The sequence below is a fragment of the Peromyscus eremicus genome, chromosome 6 (genome assembly GCF_949786415.1).
Source record: "Peromyscus eremicus chromosome 6, PerEre_H2_v1, whole genome shotgun sequence".
NCBI lineage: Eukaryota > Metazoa > Chordata > Mammalia > Rodentia > Cricetidae > Peromyscus > Peromyscus eremicus.
In genome coordinates, this window is record NC_081421.1 from 79,458,126 (window position 1) to 79,480,348 (window position 22,223).

At 38.6% G+C, this 22,223-nt stretch overlaps 1 protein-coding gene across 1 annotated transcript; it reads right to left on the reverse strand.

The window, feature by feature from the left end:
- Positions 1-3,958: 3,958 nt before the first annotated feature.
- Positions 3,959-21,556, reverse strand: LOC131912627 (chitinase-like protein 3). Its single transcript, XM_059264941.1, has 11 exons — positions 21,481-21,556; positions 17,700-17,729; positions 16,971-17,172; positions 13,360-13,416; positions 12,080-12,245; positions 7,133-7,257; positions 6,842-6,965; positions 6,390-6,575; positions 5,487-5,606; positions 5,259-5,400; positions 3,959-4,053 (listed from the first exon to the last, which is right to left on the reverse strand). The coding sequence occupies exons 1-11, from the start codon at positions 21,554-21,556 to the stop codon at positions 3,959-3,961; spliced, it is 1,323 nt and encodes a 440-aa protein (XP_059120924.1).
- Positions 21,557-22,223: the final 667 nt, after the last annotated feature.

Genomic DNA, 22,223 nt, shown 5'->3' on the forward strand with positions numbered 1-22,223 from the left:
CTACTTTGCTGATGGCTTTAGGAAAGGCACATAAAATATCAGTAATTACATGAAATATACATGGGCTAAATAATCTAGCTATGAGTCAAAAGTCATCAGTGAAAGTTATCACCAAAGCTAATGTGCCACTATTGAAAATATATTTCTAGCCGGGCGGTGGTGGCGCACGCCTTTAATCCCAGCACTCGGGAGGCAGAGCCAGGCAGATCTCTGTGAGTTCGAGGCCAGCCTGGTCTCCAAAGCGAGTTCCAGGAAAGGCGCAAAGCTACACAGAGAAACCCTGCCTCGAAAAACCAAAAAAAAAAAAAAAAAAAAAAAAAAAGAAAATATATTTCTGGGCCCATCATTATTGTAGCTCGTAAGCCTTACAAAAGAACTATTTATTTATTTTTTTTTAATTTTATAATTTAATTTTACATATCAGCCACGGATTCCCTTGTTCTCCCCCCTCCCCCCCCCCCCCGCCTTCCCCCCAGCCCTCCCCCCCATTCCCATCTCCTCCAGGGCAAAGACTCCCCTGAGGATTGAGTTCAACCTGGTAGATTCAGTCCAGGCAGGTCCAGTCCCCTCCTCCCAGGCTGAGTCAAGTGTCCCTGTATAAGGCCCAGGTTTCAAACACCCTAATCATCGTGCTAGAAACCCCATGCAATGACTGAGGGAACCGGATGCAGAGATCCATGGCCAGGCCCCAGGTGGAGCTCCAGAAGTCCAATTGGCGAGGAAGAGGAGGGATTGTATGAGCAAGAATTGTTGAGACCAAGGTTGGATAAAGCACAGGGACAAATAGCCAAACTAGTAGAAACACATGAACTATGAACAAATAGCTGAGGAGCCCCCAACTGGATCAGGCCCTCTGGATAAGTGAGACAGTTGATTAGCTTGATCTGTTTGGGAGGCATCCAGGCAGTGGGACCAGGTCCTGTACTCAGTACAAAAGAACTATTGATTACTCTTCTCCCTAGGCAGGTTGCATAGCACCCTCCAAACCTATGAGAGATAGACCTCAGGAAGGAGCCTTCCAGGTCAGTTTCAGGTTATTTCCTCCAAATTCTGTGTCCAAAGTTTTCTGTGTCTTAGTAACGGGGTATTACCTTCAAGTTCTGGCAGGCAATTAAAGGTGATGGCCATCAACTATATTTTGGGGGATCCTCTTGTATTTCCCCAAATAATAACTTGAAGGGATGTTTGCCATGCTTAGCACTGAAGTTTTTGTTACATAGTCCTTGACTCTTGTAGGAAATACTACTACTCTGTGTTGGGTAATACCATTAACATACACACACACACACACACACACACACACACACACACACACACGTACACAGTGAGTGAAGTTCTGAGTAAATGTGGATTATTAGACGTGGCCACAGCCATATCAAAGGCCCCAATACCACAATCCTATGTAAGTGGCAAAGTGTGCTGATATTTTGTTTATGCTCTAACAAACAAATAAAGCTTGCCTGGAGACCAGAGTGCAGAGCTAGCTGCTAGTTAACCATAGAGGCCAGGCAGTGGTGGCACACACCTTTAATCTCAGCACTTGGGATGAGGAAGCAAGAAGATCAGGAGTTCAAGGTAACCCTGTGCTACATGAGATTGATTCAGTCTAAAAGAGAAATAGAGCCAGGTGGTGGAGGCTCACACCTTTGATCTCAGCACTTTGGATCTCATGCCTTTGATCCCAGTACTTGGGAGGCACACACCTTTAATCCCAGCACACACCCAGGGAGGTGGAGACAGGAATATAAGGCAGGAGGAAACAGGAGCTCAGCCCCCTTTTCGTCTGAGGATTTGGTAGAGGTAAGAAGTCTCTCTAGTGGCTGGCTCATTTACTTCTCTGATCTTTCAGCATTTACGCCGATATCCGATTCTAGGTGTTTATTAATAAGGCCAATTAACATTGATGCTACATCTGGTTTCCAACTTTGAGGCACAAATTCATGAAAAAGCTTCTTGCCTGTGGCTTTGCAGCCACCTGCACAGGCCAGAGCCACACATGGCTGGAATCACTACCCCGCTGGCTAGGTTTTCCTCTCTTTTTTTCCTAAGCCTCTGAGGGAGTTTGGGATTTTTTTTTCTGCTGCAGCCTTTGCAACAAACTCCACAGGTGTATGGGCTCAATATGTTGCCAGAGTTAGCCCCTCACCTCCAGCCAGCTCTGACTTCAGCAGTAAATAGAAACCAAATTCAGAAGCTAGACAAATAGTAATTGAATCGTTGGCTTTTGAAAATGTTAATGCAAAAGATAAACAAGAAAAACACAGCCATTCATAGAGGGATTCCCAGGGACAGAAACCTTAACTACTTGAAGGCCCTGGCACCAGTTGCACACCAGACCTTGCCAAATCTGACCCTAGGTATGGGCACAAAACTAGTGGTCCCTTCATAATTTCAGCAGGGCCCCAGAGAAAGCCTTGGGTTGGTCTGCCTCCCAGAAACGTAAGGTATAGGGTTGGGAATGAGTTCACCAAAACTAAAGATAAATGAAGAAACCACTAGTTTGTTTTCCCAATATTAAAAGATAGTTTGATCGACATGAGTGAACTATACTCATCCCAGAAGGCATGAGTTATTTAATGAAAATCTCAGTAGCAGTCATGGGATCCCTTTCTATGAGTTACTGGTCAGGGGTGCACCAAAGCACCTAAAACATTATAGGCTATTACAATTGCTTTTGGTTTCTCACCATAACTAAATGGTTAGATCCTTTGGCAAAGATACCCACTTTGGTTGTATGGCATCATGAAATCTATCTAAAACTGATCAGGAAACTCTCTCCCTGCTAGCTAGCTCTCATAGTGATGGAAGATACTAATCAGGCTGCTGTAAAGAAAATACATCAGTGTTCCTACCCAGTGCTGGACCCTGCATGCTACAATATCAACCTGCCAGGCAAGTTGTGCCCACTGATGCAATAGAAGCATAATTGTTCTGGTGTAACAAACCACTTTCTGACTGGATTTGTGGCCTATACACAATAGGGATTTTATGCCTGGCATTGTAGATCTTATCAGAAACCCATCATTAGGACAATCATAGACACAAGAGGGATCCTACTGGAGTTGTTTCACTAGACATATTATCAAACTGCCTTAATATTTATGTTGATACACAGATATTTGTCCTAGTTTCAACCTTGGTCGGATAAATGCAGAGATGCATTAACTGGCCAAGGTGCTGAGGATCAGTGTGACTGTAAGTGCTTAGCTGTAGATTGGATATCGATCTCAACATACCTGCATTCAAGACTCTGAAAACTTTGTGGAAGAGTAGGTAAAAAGAATGTAAGATAGCTGTGACATGCTGACTTTTAGATATGATGTGGAACACATCTATTAACAGCAGCTATGGTTGCCTGTACCAGACCTGCAAAAGATCAAGCTAATCAAACTTTCATGTGGATGGAAGAAGGTGTATGGAGGCCCCACTTTTGGTGGAGGAGCTATCAGTAGTTTATGGCTGCTAACTGACAGAGAGTCACTTTCTTAAGGGCTATGGCTGCTGGGAGGTTGCTCATCTCACAGGGCATAGTATAATACCTATGTGCATAGGATCAGAGCTAATTGTAAACAGGAGCACTAAAATAATAGCAATATTAGGAAAAGAAGACATAAAGAGGCAAGCAGTATGATATGGATGAGATCAAAATGAATTGTATAGATCTGTGTAATTATCCAATAAAAATAAAAATACTTTTAAAAGAATAAATAAATATGAGCTTGTGTTGAATTATCAAATAACCAAAGGTACTCGTGTTATGACTGCTGACTTTATTTTAGTACACTGTGTAGAATTAAGATGGTCCTAGAAAAGGGCAAAAAAGACTGTTTACAGCTCTGGGAAAAGGTAGCAGATAGTGTTTAAGTCTAGCTCAGCACTGTTGAATGGTCTTGAAGACAGATTCTTCCTGGCAGTTCTGGACAAGGATTTCACTCAGGAAGCTCCAAATGGTATTCTTTTATTTGCTACTGAGTAGCAACAAAGGCTCCAAGACCCGAGAGCTGCTGTTCCGTCTCCCAACCCTACTGGCTGGAATATCAGTAACTTCGCAACCTAAAACATATAGCATAATAACAAATAAAAACCACATAGATCCATGAGTTCCTGTGAGGAGGCTGGCTGCTCTTAGACAAGAGAACTGGGCATAGGGGTGCTGGAGTGTGGATTAAATTAACTCAAGGATCCCTCATATAAGATCAGAAATTTCAAGCAGTTATATCAAGCCTCCTCACCTCACAATTTAAAATGTCATCTCCCTTTACTAGATAGTTTAATGCCAACTTGACTTAAGCTAAAGTCATCTGAGAGGAGGGAATCTCAATTAAGAAAATGCTTCCACAAGATGGGGCTGTGGGCAAGCCTACAGTGTATATTCTTAATTAGTGATTTATGGGGAATGGCCCAGCTCATTGTGGGTGGTGCCATCCCTGGGTTTGTGCTCCTGCATTCTATAAGAAAGCATGCAGAGCAAGACATGGGGAGCAAGTCAATAAGACACATTTCTCTGCCGGGCGGTGGTGGCGCACACCTTTAATCCCAGCACTCGGGAGGCAGAGCCAGGCGGATCTCTGTGAGTTCGAGGCCAGCCTGGGCTACCAAGTGAGTCCCAAGAAAGGCGCAAAGCTACACAGAGAAACCCTGTCTCGAAAAACCAAAAAAAAAAAAAAAAAAAAAAAAGACACATTTCTCCATAGCCTCTGTATCAGCTCCTGCCTCCAGATTCCTGTCCATCATGAGTTTCTGCCCTAGATTCTGTGACCAACAGTGATGTGGAAGTCTAAATCAAATAAAAACTTTCATCCCCAAGTTGCTTTTAGTCATGGTGTTTCATCACAACAACAGTAACTCTAACTAAGACATTTCCCATATAAGACATCCAAGGAATACCCACTGACCACCTAGTGTATACAAAACCTTTCTGGAGGATGTGGATATAAGTAATAAACAAATGCACTTTAAGAAAAAAATATATAATTAATATAGGCATTGGTAATTCCCATGAATGATAGATTAGTTTATGAGATTACTGGCTAGTACTTCCTGCTAAATCTTCCCAAGGTGCTTAGCTGATCTAGAAACTAATAAGCAAACAAAAAAACTAAGTAGTCCTGATTTCTTGTAGAGTATAAAACTTGTGGCATGGTGATGAGCAGTTGGAGAAAATAGAATATCACTGGGAAAGAGTATGGGAATGTCAAGGCTTCCTCTGAGTTGATGAAGGAATACTTAGACACCCTCATGCTATTACTGTCACTTACTTGCACTGTGTACTTTGAGTACTTTCTTCAAGGTGGAGGTCAGGGGGAATCTACCCTGATCACAGAAAGAGCCATTGAAGTCATCCATATCAATAGCCCAGATCATAGCACCTCCAAAGCTGTTCTTCTTAAGCCACTGAGCCTGGTTAAGGAAAAAGAACAGCAGGAGTCACTTGGTTTCCTGGGACTCAGAGTCAGAGCCCAGAGCATCCAAGGGACTGACTTTACCTTGATATGAAAGCTCTTGATATTGTCATAGCCAACCCATTCATTACCATGGTAGGCATAGGGAACTTGTTGAGCAGCATTCCAGACCTGAGTGGCTCCATTTTTCAGGAATGTGCAAATCTTAAAAAGTAAGAATTTCAGATCTTTAAATATTAATTCCATGTAAGAAAAAATGTGTATACATAGTTGATTTCCTTCCTTTTATTATCTCCACAAAGTTTTCCCCAATTTTCTAATTGATTACATTTGTAGTTAAGAAGATTCAGATGTGTTTTATTTTGTGTACTGGATATCACACCCAAGGCCTTGCCAATGGTAAGTTCTTTACCATTGATCGACATCTCCAGTTCTTTTTTGGTTTGAGAGGGGATCATATAGCTTAGACTCACTTCAAAATGCTGACACTCCCACCTCTGTCTATTAAATAATGGGTGTGAGGCCCCATGCCTGCCAAATATATTAGTAATATATCACTGTACAGCATGAGCTCATTTTTATTTCTGTGATACTAGAAACTGTAGCTAGGGCTACATATGTCCTAGGCAAGAGATGAACAACTGAGATATATCTCTATCTTAAGCTATTTTTTAAATGTTCACAGATGGTCCATATTTTCAGCCTTTGGTTCTGTAATCCATGGAAATCTGAGACTTTTGGTTGTTTGTGTATTTATTTATGGAAATATACAAATGTACTTAAGAATATGGTGTGCAACTTGAAAAGACAGTGTGTTACTAACTGCTTATTATTTCTGGTTACTTAGAAATAATGGTATAAAAAGGTAAGTCCTTGAAATAATAGTCTGCTTAGTGTAAGTAGGAGATAAAATGAAAATTCAGAGTCAGCATTTTTTTCAGCATAGGTGCATGAAATCCATAGAGCACTGTATAGCCACCTACTGACCTCATGGTAGGCCCAGAGTCCAGTTTTCTTTGTGTAGGGTCCTGGATGACCACCACGATTGCTAGGAGCACCAATTCCAGTTTTAGAAGAGTCACTCAGGATAAAGGTGTGTCCATATGCTGGGAATCCAACAATGAGCTTCTCAGGTGCTGCCCCTTTTTTCTTCCAATTTTCCATGATGTATTTCTGCAGGGACAAAAGTTAGCTACAGGGCCCAAGCCACTGACAACCTATGATTAGTTATTCTGGCTCTTCATTCTGTCAGTTCAAATTTCTCTGTGTTAACTTAAAGGAGATGAGGTCATTTCTTCTAAAATATTTTGATGACTATGAATATATGGTGAATTAGACATGATTGGTGACTAAGAAGATGACGTTTGCATTAACTGTGTTGATTTTGTACCTAAATCTCCACATGATTTGTCTCTTCACTTGTCTGTGCAGTATCTTACTATGTTGTAGAAGGCCTTGATGCCAGTTTCAGTTGGAGATTTGTAAAGGGGACTGTTTTCTCCAGTGTAGCCTTCCCAAGATCCATGGAGGTCATAGGTCATGAGTTGAATATAGTCCAAGGACCTGGGTAAGGGGGAAAAGTTCTTATCATCATTTCTTATGGCTATTCCCCAAACTTATGGCAGAAAAACACCCTTTATAAACCTCCGAACAAAGTCTTTGGGCAGTAAGACATTCCAAAGATGAGAAAACTCTACTCACACTCTAGTAGTACAATGTGCATCACTCACTGTGACAGTTGGGGGATCTCATAGCCGGATTTGATTGTGGAGACGACACCAGCAACTGAGGCAGTAACCAACAGCCTAGGCCTTTTATTCTTACTCACCTCCTTCTCAAATGCTTTCCGTATTTCCTACAGAGTAACAAGGTATAAGATGATATTACTGGGATTAGTTTAGCTCCTTAAATACATGTTGAAGTGCTTTTACATATTTTACCTTATTTTAGTATGTGAAATCTCAATAAAGTCATTAGGGTAGATGATGTTAATAAACTTTTCAAATGTCTAATATTCACAGATAATAGAGATTTCACACAAAGTCACACAGAAAGTTAGTCGTCATTCAAAACCAAGATAAAGGTCTTAAATATCAATCAATGCATTCCCTGCATCATCATGCTCTGGAACTACACTTGCTTTTATACCCTAGATCCAGCTTTCAGTTGTGAAGACAACTCATTCAAATTATTCAACAGGAGACCTATTTCATGAGACTGATAGCCCTTCCAAAAGGGAAAACAGCTGGAAGACAGATCACTTTCACTACCAGATGATAATTCCTTGGCATGTTCTGTGATTCAAATACTATTTAGACTATTAGGTTTTACACTTATTACAACATTATTTCAGAGTATCAGAAGTTATTTTAATAGAAGGGCTCAGAATATTGTCATGGAGATAGTAGTTAAAGTGACTAGGACCTTTAACTGGGAGAAGCATTATAAGCATGGTGCTTTAGTATCTTCAAATATTGAACCTGAACATTTCAGAATGCATTGTTTTATTCTCCATTGTGTCAATGGTGGAAAAATATAACCAATGTCTGGAAATTATAAATATGACTGGAGTCCTCTTTTACCTAAGAGTCCAGATTTTTTTTTTGATAATTAAAACTGTTCCATAAAATTTAAATTGCTACTTTAGAACCTTCTTAAAATATACACATGCACACATATAAAAATAGTTAAAATGGACTCACCCTGTAGGGAGCAATAATCCCCCTACTAGATACCACAAGATAACAAATTAAAAGCAAAATGTCAGGAATAAGTTATCTCTTTGGGGGTTGTTGGCTAATGAGTTCCAACAGATTGGCTGCCCTCCCACTTACACTTTTGGTAAGACCTCATTCCAGAACACACTACATAATTATGTCATGTGGAGAAATCAAGAACATGGAGAAATCAAGCTAGTAAGCTTCATCCCTGCTAGATAGTTTTGTGACACTAGAAGGTGTTATCAATATACTAAAGTGAAAAAATAATTACCACTCTAACCCAGCTGTGAACTCTGAGACTTACAGTAATGACAAAATGGATAAGGCATGCCTGACATGCCCACTGATACACTTTCTAATTGGATTTAGGGCCCGTTCCATAAGAAACAAAATTCACACTCACCATCATTATTAAGACAAAAATAAAACAAAAAAAAAAACTTGTAGCTAGACAGGTCATAGACACTTGGGAAGAATCTACTATTATTCTGCTAAATGGACATACTATTAAACCAACTCTAAATAACCTATTGTTAGACCCATAGTTAATACATCTCCCAGCCCTCATCAGAGAAGCTACTATATACAGTAGATGGTTTAACACAGAGAACCACACTAGACCAAAGTGCAAAGAAGAAACTGTGGAATGCTTAACCTTAAGCGGGTCATCACAGCCCCTCCCTAACAGTTCAGAGACCTTTCCAGAAGTAGGGTCAGAAAAAGTCTGTGAACTTGAGATGGTGAATGACCACAAGGAAACACTGTTTTCTGCACAAGAAGGGCAAATACACATATTATTTCACAGAGATTGTGACAACATGCATAGGACCTATATAAGCACAAGCTAGACAAAATTCCAGCATAGAGAGGAGCTAGACACAAAGTCAAAACCCTAGCTAAGGTTCTATTGGCAGATGATAGCCACCAGGATGAGGATAGTCAGTTTCCTTTAAGAGTGTAGATCCTAGTAGATTGATCATGCTCCAACGAAAGGCCACACATCCAAGAATATGTAGGCAGAACCAATTGGACTGAGTGGGATTTTTTAAAATTTGGACATAAAGTTAGTTGGGTAGGAATGGAAGGTGGATCTTAGAGGAGTTACAAGATAGCCAAATATGATTTAAAACACACTATATGAAATTCTCAGGGAACCAATAAAAACAAGAAAAGCCAAAGGGGAAAGAAAGAGTAAGCTGGCTTTTCCCATGGTGCCTGACTACCATGTAACATATTCAGAACCTGGCTGATGATCTTGTGTTTGGACTAATATAAAAATGTGAATCTGTCTTCAAAGAGTAACCATAAAATCTACATGGCTATCTTGACTTTTATCATTCCATTTATTTTTCCCCCTTGGTGATAACCTACCTTAGCTGATGACATCAGTAGTGTGTCTAGTCAAATACTTTGTCATGAACTCCAGGTAGGTATCCATCCTATGCCTTTAGACTATTCCAGATATATCATACTCATGTTCAGAGACAGTTTTTATTTACAATCCACTTCTCTTTCTCCATTTGTCATGTTACTTAGCAACATCCAATTTATTCTTCAATGCCAGAAACTTGAGACTCCTCCATAGTTTAGATTTCAAAATAATTGATCATTCTTGATTATTTTTATTCTGTTTATATTTCTGTTCATATTCTGCCTTCAGTGTTAAGAGCCATTGTTGGGGCCCTGATCACCTCTTGTTTGATTTCATCCAAAACTTCCCAATAATTTATTTACCTCTTCAGCTCTAATTTTCTTCCCTGCTTGAATGTCAGACCATTCTTGCAAAAAGAAATTTTCATCATATTTATATACTGTGCCAAGTCCTAAAATTCCTCCATTGTCTTGAGGATAAATTTCAAATTTCTTGGCCTAATATTCAAGTTTCCACATGATTTTATTCTTTTCACCTCTTCAGTCCCACATGCTTGAGTCTTACATGTTCTCACAGATTTGTCTGTACACGTACATGCAATCCCCATGTATTATTAATTTAATGACATCAGGCTATTTTCATCACTGAGATAAACTATTGTATGTAGTATAGTGGCATAGTCTTAGGCATTTGAACAGGTCCCTAGTCAGTGATCTGTTTTGAGATGTTAAGATGGTACAGCCTTGATAGAAGAAAGTCATTGGGCTGGACTTTCAGATTAAAAGCCATGTCTACTTCAAATTTTCACCCTCTGCTCCATGCTATGGTTCAAGATGTAAGCTCTCATAACACTCTTCTTTCCTGCCACCATGCCTGCTGCCTACTGCCATGCTGTCCACACTTTATGGACTCTAACTCTCTGAATCTGTAAGGAATAAAAAACCTTTGTCATGGTATTTTACCATTTTATCACAGCAACAGAAAATAAATAATACCTAGAAAAGCCCTTTTTAATCTTTCCATGAACATTTAGGTAACTGTATGTTATTTATTGTGCCTTATATTTCTTTATCATGTCATTTATCAAAATATTCTGCAATTATTATGTTTTAATAATTTTTATTGATTCCTTGAGAATTTCATGCAATATCTTTTAAACATATTCATTCAACTCTCTCCACTTCTCCCAGATCCTCCTACACCTTCCTGTTTATCCATATTCATGTTTTCTTTCACTCTAAACAAAACAAACCATAGAGTCCAGTTTGTATGGGCTAACTATTCTTGAACACAGAGCCTGCTCTAGAATGTGGTTGATATACCCAATGTCACATTAAAGAAAATTGACTTTCTCTCTTTTAGTACCTGTGAATTGTATATGGCTCCTTAGCTAGGAATGTTATTTTATGCCCACTTCATGTCTTCTCTGCTAGAATTTTGTCTGGCTTGAGCTTTTGCAGTTCTTGGACATGCTGTCACAGTCTCTGAAAGTTCATATGTATATCAGCCTTGTGTCCATAAAACTGTTTCCTCAAAATCATCCACCACCTATGGCTTTTAGAATAAATATGCCTCCTTCAGTTTTGGGTTTCTATGTTAATTACCATTTACTCCAAATAGAAGCTTCCCTTATGAGGGTTAAGGGATGCACACTCTATGGATATAGCAGTGTGTCATTAGGAATCACTTTGTTACTATGTTCATTTAGTGAAATAATTGTAGTCGGTTATCCTTTAGGGGCCATGACCTATTTACTCAGGTTCTTGGCCTCTTTGACATTGTCTAATTTGGGCTATTTCTCATGAATCAGGTCTTAAATTCAATCAAAAATTGGTTTGTTACTCACATAACATTCATGTCACTATTGTATCAGTGGGGATATCTTGAGGACAGGTTATTACTGTCACTTGCATGGTTCATAGCTGGGTGAGATTAATGATTAATTATTTCATCTGAGGGTTTATATAGCACGTTCAAGAACTATGAATACTAGCCAGCAGGAATGAATGTCCCGTCTGAGTACCACCTAGAATTCTCAATGATGTATGACTCAAGTATGTGGTAACTTCACCAATAGGGTTTTACCATAAAGTTGTGAAGTGTAACCAATAGTATTGGCAATAGACTGCAATGTTTGGGAAGTTTATGGGAACCATTGGGCAACAACTCAAAAAGATGTTTCTCATTTCTGGTATTGGAGGCTTGTATTTGGTAGCATACGATCTTAGGTGGGTCGTTGTATTGTACACCTCCATTATATGGTAACCCCACTTCATGTATGTGGTGGGGTTCTCTCTCTCTCTCTCTCTCTCTCTCTCTCTCTCTCTCTCTCTCTCTGTGTGTGTGTGTGTGTGTGTGTGTGTGTGTGTGTGTGTGTGTGTGATGCACACTCTATGGCTATAGCAGAGTGTTGTTAGGAGTCACTTTGTTACTATGTTTGTTTAGTAAAATGATTATAGTCAGTTGTCCCTTAGGGGCCATGACTCAGGTTCTTAGCCTCATTGACATAGGCAGGTGTGAGTTCTTTGGAGAGAGATAGCTTTGAATTTTCTAGAAGTGAAAAAAGTTATTTTTGCTTTACTTACCTGTATAAGAACAGTAAAGAGATGCTTGTTCCTAGGAGGGCTTCCATGACAGCCAGGGTACTGCCAAGATAAGTTCAGTCCATCAAATCCATACTTTCTCAGGAATTTGATTACTGAAGTAATGAAAGACTGGCGGCTCTCAGGAGTAGAGACCATGGTGATAAAACTAAGGAAGACCCAGAGTAATCATAATAAGGCATCAGGAATCTGAACACACTAGAATACAAATGTTTGATTGATTAATATCTGCCTCTGAGACCTTCACCATGACCTTCCTGCAGATTAAATCAATTCTCTGGGTTTCTCTTGGCATCCTGGTATAATCCCTGCTTTTGGAAGAGTTTCAAATTATTTTATTATTACTGATTCTAAATTTCTTTGGAATTTGAAGCTGAAGTTTTCCTGGTCCTGCCTGGTCCACAGTTAGGACAAATCTCTCCCACTTGTGTCCCCCAGGTAAACACACAGAGACACTTATATTATTTGTAAACTGTATGTCTGTGGCAGGCTGCTTACTATCTGTTCTTATGTCTTAAATTAACCCATTTCTATAAATCTATACTTGCCACATGGCTTGTGGCTTACTGGTATCTTACATCATGCTTCTCCTTGTGGTGGCTAGCAGCATCTCCCTGCCTCAGCCTTCCACCTCCCAGGTTCCCCTCGCTCTTTGTCCTGCCTATACTTCCTGCCTGGCTACCAGCCAATCAGCGTTTTATTTATCAATCAATCATCCACAGCACTTCCCCTTTTCTTTTTTTCAAAAAGGAAGGTTTTAACTTTAACATAGTAAAATTACATATAACAAAACAATTATCAATGATCTTATTGTCTTGAAAGCAGCTAACAAAGTTCAGCATGTTTGGCCTTTAAATAGTTCCCAAGTTCATGTGCTCTCAAAAAAGTCTTATTATTTATGCATCCTCATTTCTTTTTCCTTCTTTTGGAAATAAAGAGCAAAAGTATGCCAGTTGTTCCTCTGGCTTTATATTCTAAGATACTTTAAGAAGGAGGTTTGTGAGCACACTGGTGACTAAAGCTTAGGGGATGGAGTACCAGAATATCCATTCAAATTTAAACGTGAAATACACACTATTCTTTCCAATGTCTTTTAGTTAGTATTGAGGTTCCAGTATAATAATTTATCTAGTTAACATATTCATTTAGTAGATATCCTTAATACTCTATGTAATATTGGAAAGTGTAAGAAGACAGAGAGCATGCAGTACTAGCTTGTCTTCAACAATAAATGAATGAGAATCTCTCTGCAGAGGACTTACGGGGCAGCTCCAAAGTTCCAGCATCCAATGGACAGAAGTGTTTTCAGCTGGTTGTTCCTTTAAAACAACAGAAAAGAGAAAATTCAAATTCCATTGGTCCTTCGATTTAAAATGGCACTGTTTGTAATATTGGACCTGTTCATCTTACTTGTTCTTGTCATGGTATGATAAAATAAACTTGCAAACAATTTTTCCCACTACTTGAACTTTTGTTACAAAACTTTTTTGCATTGCCATTATCCTAAATAGCACCAATGCCACTTGCACAAATCTATCCTAAAGTACAGACTTTTATAATTTAATACTTTTATTTTTGAGATTATAATATAAATATGTTCCCTTCTCTTTCCTCTTTCCAAATCCTCCCATATACACCTCCCTATTCTTCAAATTCATGTCTTCCTTTTTCACTAATTGCTATTGTATACACATATATGTATGTGTGTATATATATATATATATGTATGTCTAAATAGTTTTTTTAAGAATGTAATACATGAGCACTGTGTCTACATCTCTCCCATCTGTTCCTCTCCCCACTCCAATTCCTCCCATTCTTGTCCTCCACAATTCATGCAAAGAAAGGACTGGACAATATTTCTACTGCTTACAACTTAACAGCACAATTAGCTCAAATCTTGTTCAATGAAATAAAATGGTAGATCTCATTTGAGATATATGTTTATGTAATCAGTATCAATGACAATTAATGCAAATTCAGTGGGTTGGAAATACACACATTCTTGGGAATAGTGGTTCTAAAATATCAATTTCCAAAGTGCAAGTTTCATGAGAAGACAACACTAAAGTTTTAGGTGCATTGCCTCATCCTCCTCAGGATTCTGAGTCTGTTGTGCTGGAATAAGGACTCACATATTATGGGGTAATCTGTGCTGCAAGAAATCTAAAAGAGGTTATTCCTGCTGTGGGATGGTCTGTATGTCAAATTGCTCTGATTGGTCAATAAATAAAACACTAATTGGCCAGTGGCCAGTCAGGAAGTATAGAAGGGACTAACAGAGAAGAGAGAATGGAGAAAACAGAAAGGCGGAGGGAGTCACTGCCAGGCGCCACCAGGACAAGCAGCATGTGAAGATGCCAGTCCAGGCTGCCAAGTAGAAAAGTAAACAAGGAGGGTTAAGAATCAGATCTGAAGTCTACTACAAGTTCAGAAAGAGGAGATCCTCACAGTAGGTGATGCAAAGAAAAAACTACAGCTGCTGTGGGATGGTCTGTATGTCAAGAGTGTTGTTGATTGGTCAATAAATAAATCACTGATTGGCCAGTGGCCAGGCAGGAAGTATAGGCAGGACAAGGAGGAGAATAAAGCTGGGAAGTGGAAGGCTGAGTCAGAGACACTGCCAGCCGCCATGATGAGAAACAGCATGTAAAGATGCCGGTAAGCCATGAGCCACGTGGCAAGGTATAGATTTATGGAAATGGATTAACTTAAGCTATAAGAACAATTAGCAAGAAGCCTGCCATGGCCATACAGTTTGTAAGCAATATAAGTCTCTGTGTTTACTTGGTTGGGTCTGAGCGGCTGTGGGACTGGCGGGTGATAAAGATTTGTCCTGACTGTGGGCAAGGCAGGAAAACTCTAGCTACATATTACCATTATAAATAATAGCTTAAATTCTAGCTGTACGCATGTATGTAAAATTCTAGCTGTATGCATGATAATGCCATTAATCATGATAGTAGTTGCCAGTCTTCCTTGTCTTACATGTGAATATACTGAACAGATCTGTAAATCTCAAGATACCAGGAATTGTTTCATTTTTCATTAAGATGATTCTATTAAAATCCAGAAAACTCTTCTGATTGTTGAGTTATTTCATGTCTAATTTATAGTTTGTTCAACCTCTTCCTTTCTGATGTAATTAACTTAGATCATGGAGTTTTTGACTGATTAAAAACACAAAGAAAGGAATAAAATAGCTAATTTTTAAAATACTAAGCAGAGTAGGTGATACACATTATGCACATACTTATCTGCAGGTAGAATTATGAAATTGGACTACTACTTCACATCATATGCAAATACCAAGCCAAAATAGATTAAAGACACAAACATAAGTTGTGAAACTATCACACTACCTGAAAGGGAGTAAATCTGCACAACTGTGGCCAAAACAGTGACTTTTTAGAAAGATCCCCAGGACACCAGCAAGAGAAGGAAAGATGTTCAGTGGGGCTACTTCATACTGCATCTTCTCACAGCAAAGGAGACACAATCAACAGACTAAGGAGACAGACTAGAGCACAAGAGAAAATATTTGGAAACCATTTATCTGGTAAAGGGTTAATATTCAGGAATATCAGGAAGGTATATAACAGGAATCAAAGCCTCTGAGAATAAACAACCTGAGTGAAAAATGGGTTAAAATCGTGACTGGACATTTTTTTAAAACAAAACAAAACACTGATAAGTGTATGGAAAAAGTAACTTAAGACCGTACAAATCAGAGATAATTTGATTAAAACCATATTGAAATATTGCCTTCGCCTGCTAGAATGACTATAATAAAAATAAAAAAACATAACTATATTGTCAAAGAAATCTAAAAAGAAAACACTTAGTTGCTATTGGTACAGATTTAATGTAGCCAATAGGGAAATAATATAAATAATCCTTTAAGTGTTACTAATAGAATTGTCATTAAATCCAGAAAGTTGACAAGTTGGGTTCTTTCCAAAGGATATGAAATAAGTGTGTTGAAGAGATGGTGCTGATACTATAAAATTCACAATATGTAAGATATGAAGTTGCCTAGTGTGTCTTCTGGTGAATAAGCAGACAGAAAATACATGCTACATATAAGCTTTGAAATTAAACCATAGAAAGAATGAAATATGTCATTTATAACAGCAAGTGTAAACATGGAGGACATGCTGATGCACAAAATAGGTGACACACAGAAAGACAATCAGTGCATGAGTGAACTCTTGAATATTTAAACTCAATGTAGAACAGATTGGTACTTATCAGGGCCTGGTCAGGGGAAAGAGAATTACATTAGGAATATGTGCAAGAAGTACAAAATCTCATTGATTTAGGAAATATAACTTCAATATGCCACATTTATACCACATGGTGCTTATAGTATATAATAATAAGCAGCATTTTGGAAACTTTAAACAGATTTTAATATTAAAAATAGAAGTGTTTAAGGGCCGGCAAGATGTCTCAGTGGGTAAATGTGCTTGCCATCAAGCCTGATGACCTTAGTTCAATTCTCAGTGCCCACATGCGAAAGAAGAGAGCTGACTCCTGCAAGTTGTCCACTGACCTCCACATATGTGCTGTGGCATGCCTGTGAACATTTATTCGTATCTACAGACACAATAAATAAATGTAATAAAATTTTACACATGTGCTCAAGATAATATATACATTAATTAACTGGAGAACAATTTCACAATATATAAATGTTTCAAAATACTATGGTTTTAGTCATAATATGTGTCATTTTGTGGAAATGAAAGGCATCAACTGAGCAACTGAGTCTCTATCTCAAATTCATCAACTCTGCACTATTAAAGAGCATTGACATGTGATAACTATTGACCCCGAAGACAACAAATTACACACCTTCTCTTTCTCTTACCTTTTTTTCAAGTCATTAAAGTCTTTGTAGTCATCCAAGGCTTTCAATTTGGTCGTGGTGATACTGTTTTTCCACATCCCAGCAAAGGAATAAATTAGGTGAGTACATAGGCAGGGGTCAATGTCATTAGGCTTAATACCTTCCACATCTGACTGATACTGAGCCCAGGTGTTGAAGTAACACATCAGCTGGTAGGCAGAGCCTGTGAAAGGTGAGGAATAAGGATAACAGCCTTTTGTTAATGCTGATAACCTGTGTTCATAGTTTTCCCTTGCTTCCTTTCTTTCCTGTAACTCAGATGCCTGATCTCTGGGTAGAAGTGATTGTGAAAACTCTCACAGACTAACCCATAACTCCAATTTAGGAACAGTAACTGATTTAAAGTAGCTTATGTTCAATTTGGGAAATCTCACTGGGGGATTTGGTTTACTTAGACTTGTAATAATTAGGGTCAAGTTGTCATGTGGAGCTATGTGATGACCAATTTATAGCTCTCTGGTGGCCATGCTGTACATGATAGCAGGGACAACAGAACTGAAACAGTACACTCTCTGCTAAGTAAATCCATTTCATTTCCCAGTATATGTTATTTCTTGGTAAGGTGTTTTTCAAAAATAAATATTAGAATGTAATTTAATAATCACCTATATTAAGAATAATATTGGATTATAAGTAATTTATGGAGATCTGAGGCTTTGTTAATAATAGAATATACAGTCAATGACTTACCCAGCTGGACATTCAGTAGGAGGTTGAGACCTAGAAACACAGAACACATTTACCTGCTATTCACTAGGATCTAACTCAGAAACTTGTGGGCTGTTCTGCTTATTATAGATTGTTACATCCTCAGTAATAGTTTTGAGCTGTGCCAAGTGGTGATCCTTTTAGCAAATACACCCTCCAACCTATTCTTTCACTACTCAGAACTAGCCATAAACCTGTATTCCATCTTCCATGTAATACTTCTTGTTGAATATAAGGGCTCTAGAAGATGGGCTGGCTGAAAATACAGTAAGAAATGAAGCATCAAATATATTCATATGACAATTAGTGAGTACTTAGCCAGAAAGCAAGAAGACAGTTTTAAGAAAAGAAACCATCTCAATATTTAGACAGAAGTATGTCCTTGGCCTTCAGAAAAATACCTAAAATGCATGTGACTGTTCCTCTCTTGCTCTGTTCTGCGTTATTATTTGCTAAATCAGTTTTAGCTGTATACTTTACACAGTACATTTAAATTCTTTTTTGGGCTTCCTCTAGAATTTTTTTAGAATTTCACCCATATGGTAGTTTGAATGTAATTGGTCCCCACAATCTCAGAGGGAGTGGCATTATGACTTTGTTGGAGTGGGTATGGCCTTATTGGAGGAGATGTGTCACTGTGGGGGCAGGCTTTCAGGTTTCCTAGGCTTAGGATACCACCCAGTGTCTCAGTTGACTTCCTGTTGCCTACAAGATGTAGCACACTCATCTCCAGCACCATATCTGCCTACATACCACCATACTCTCCACAGATGATAATGGACTGAACCTCTGGATCTGTAAGCAAGCTGCCCCAATTAAAAGTTTTACTTTATGAGAGTTGCAGTGATCATAGTGTCTTCTCACAGCAATAAAAACCCTAAATAATACAACCCATAACTCTTTAACAATTCTCTAACATGTCTTGAGACTTCTACTAGAAAACTATTATTATGTTTATTACTTCAATCTGAGAATATTTTTTTTTTGGGGGCTGTTTGCTTTGTTTTTAATACAGGAAATTTGAAATTATTTAGTTACTTTTTATAATTTTGTTTCCTTTTAAACTGGTAAATAAAGTGAGTTAATTGCTAATTTACAATAACAGATGTAGTTTACTTATGTCTGTGTGTGACTAAAATCTTCTGACTTTATTTATATATTATTTATTTATTTATTGTCATTTTTGCTATGGAAAGAGGAATGCCTTCACATTTTTTTTTTAATTTTTATTTTGCAATACAATTCAGTTCTACATATTAGCCACAGATTCCCTTGTTCTCCCCCCTCCCGCCCCCCTCACCTTCCCCCCAGCCCGCCCCCCCATTCCAATCTCCTCCAGGGCAAAGCCTTCCCCACAGACTGAGATCAACCTGGTGGACTCAGTCCAGGTAGGTCCAGTCCCCTCCTCCCATGCTGAGCCAAGGGACCCTGCATAGGCCCCAGGTTTCAAACAGCCAACTCATGCAATGAGCACAGGACCCGGTCCCACTGCCTGGATGCCTCCCAAACAGATCAGGCCAATCAACTGTCTCACCCACTCAGAGGGCCTGATCCAGTTGGTGACCCCTCAGCCATTGGTTCATATTTCATGTGTTTCCGTTTGTTTGGCTATTTGTCTCTGTGCTTTATCCGACCTTGGTCTCAACAATTCTCTCTCATATAAACCCTCCTCATTCTCGCTAATTGGACTCCCAGAGATCCACCTGGGGCCTAGTCATGGATCTCTGCCTCCAGATCCATCAGTAGTTGGATGAGGTTTCTAGCACGACAATTAGGGTGTTTGGCCATCCCATCACCAGAGTAGGTCAGTTCGGATTGTCTCTCGACCATTGCCAGCAGTCTGTTGTGGGGGTATCTTTGTGGATTTCTGTGGGCCTCTCTAGCACTTTGTTTCTTCCTATTCTCATGTGGTCTTCATTTACCATGGTCTCCTATTCCTTGTTCTCCCTCTCTGTTTTTGATCCAGCTGGGATCTCCCACTCACCCAAGCTCTCTTTCCCTCGACCCTCGCCCTTCACTACCCCCACTCCTGTCCAGGCTGTTCATGTAGATCTCATTCCATTTCTCTGTCGTTGGGCGATCCCTGTGTCTTTCTTGGGGTCCTGTTTTCCAGGTAGCCTGCCTGGTGATGTGAGTAGCAGTCCAGTCATCCTTGTTCCACATCTAGTATCCTGTTATGAGTGAGTACATACCATGTTTGTCTTTCTGAGTCTGCTTACTGAGCCTAGTTCTAAATTAGCCTTCAATGTCTCCTTCTCTCTCCATGATGTTCTAGATTAATGCATTATTTAAAGTGTAAATATAACTATGTTTCTTCTTTAAATGTCATTAATTGGGTTTTCATAAACATTGAAATTATTTTTTTAATGAAAAGAAAATACAAATTCACTCTACTCAGGGACCACATGTTCAAATCTGCCTCTTATTCCAAAGGTTGGATGAGTTTAGCCTTCCAACATACAAAGCATCATCTAAAGCAGAAAATTAGATTTCTCCTGGAGTTTTGAGATGATTCATATGAAGGCTCTTGCAAAACCCTCTGGAATGATGCCAGAGTAGCAATGATAGCAGTAAGACTCAAGATGCTGCTGCTCAGCTTTAACACAATACATTTTCTAATGACAGGCTCTCACTTTAGAACTTAGGCTGGCTGTGTCCTAGAGTTTCTTCTGCCTCAGCATCTTGAGTCCTGGAATTATAGGCTTGGACCATCATCAAGCTGAGAAGACCACTATTACTCTGACTATTTTACAGACTAAGGTTGATGTTTCATTTTTTTTAAAGTTCTGAATTTCAGCAAAGTTTGGAAACTACAGATTTAGTGCAGCTAATACATTTTGGAATTACCTAAAATATCTATAAAATCATGCTGTATAAATGACTAAATTCCTAAGAGTTACACTTTATGTCGTCACTGACTCAGGAAAACTATACAGGATAATTAAGGAATAATTCTGAGTAACTGCTTACACAGTTTGGCCACAGTACTTCTGATCTTCATCTTAGACAAAGCTATTCTACAGACATAATCAAGTAAATAAATATAAAACTAGAAAGAAAGAAACCTAGTTCAATCAACAGAGGGAAACCATGCCTGGAAACATAGCCAACTAATCAGGGCTAGTGAATCCTGGACCTTGGAGGAAAACATCCAGCTTCCACTTTACTAAACCAGCATGTTTTCTAAATACATTATATTATCCTTCTACCCACAGCTAAGTGTGGTTCTTACCTCTCATTAAATAAATATTTTCTTGCAGCAGATTGAGACCATTATAGAAAACCACAACTGGTAATTAATCAAAAGGCAGAGAACAGTTGACCGTATGGTGCCCAGCCCTATCTGATGCATCTATAATATAACTCTTGTATCCAGGTCTCAAGGATTATAGTAGAAGATGGGGTAGAAAAATTGTAAGAGTCAGAAGAACATGAAGATTTCTGTGAGATTTCCTCTTCTATAAATGTCAAATTAACTACATCCATTAAGTTTCATCCACATGGCTACCCAAAAAAGGGGCACCAATATAAATGCTAACATAAAAGGGGGTAATTTTACCTGGTCTCAACCTTACACAAAGAACTACAGCCAACTAACAAATGCTGAGAATAAGAGAAAATAGTTTTCCCACGGGAAAGTTCTAAAATTGGTAATCCAATAACAAGCAGTCAGCCCAAACATCATATGCATACTAATATCATTTAAAAATAATAATGAAGAAACCAGGTAAGAAGAAGTCTCTATATCTGATTATATACTCACCAATGATGAGAATGAGTTTGGACATGGTTGCCTTCAGTACTGATCCAGCACAGTCTTGATTAGTTTTATGTAGCATTTTTGTCACTGGTAATCACAAATTTTTTCAAATAGCAAATGTTTACTAGTCTACATATGTGGCTAATTGGTAAATCAACAGCTCTCTACTACTGATTCTGCTTTTAATACCATGCCTCTTAGCAGGAGGTAGAGTCCACATTTACACAAAGTACTCCCATGCTTAATAACCTTTTCCCCACATCCTAAGGCTGGTAAACATCTGTTAAGATACAGCAATCAGGTTTTATTTCACAGAATTTTCATGCCTGGCATCAAAGCATGTTTCTATTGGCAGATAAACAACAAAAACCTTTGGAAGTTATTAGCTCTGATTAAATTGTGTTTGTCCCTGGAATTATTCACATGTAATTTATATGGTCATACCTAAAAACCTTCCCTTTCCCTATTGAGGTGTCACTTTCTCAACATTCTATCCACAATTATTCTTTGGAATGGGCAAGATTTGGAGTATTTAAAATTTCAAAGAATAATAGCTATATGGAGGGCCAAGGGGCAAAGGGACGACCTCAGACTGTGGCTTAAGATGTCAAATTTCAGATACTTACCTGGCACTTGGACATACGAATTTGAAGTAGAGAGGAGAAGGATGAGTGAGAAATAGAAACTTAGAAGTCATAAAAATAAAAATTATGTTTAAAAACATTTAAGGATGACTTTGTAAATAA

Bases quoted from the DNA above. Each gene is read 5' to 3' on its own strand.
- LOC131912627 (XM_059264941.1), bottom strand. From the start codon at position 21,556: ATGCTACATAAAACTAATCAAGACTGTGCTGGATCAGTACTGAAGGCA. The intron at 17,730-21,480 runs GTGAGTATATAA...CTGTGTTTCTAG, and splicing joins CAAACTCATTCTCATCATTG to GTCTCAACCTCCTACTGAAT. The intron at 5,607-6,389 runs GTCAGTAGGTGG...TTACTTTTTAAG, and splicing joins GACTCTGGGCCTACCATGAG to ATTTGCACATTCCTGAAAAA.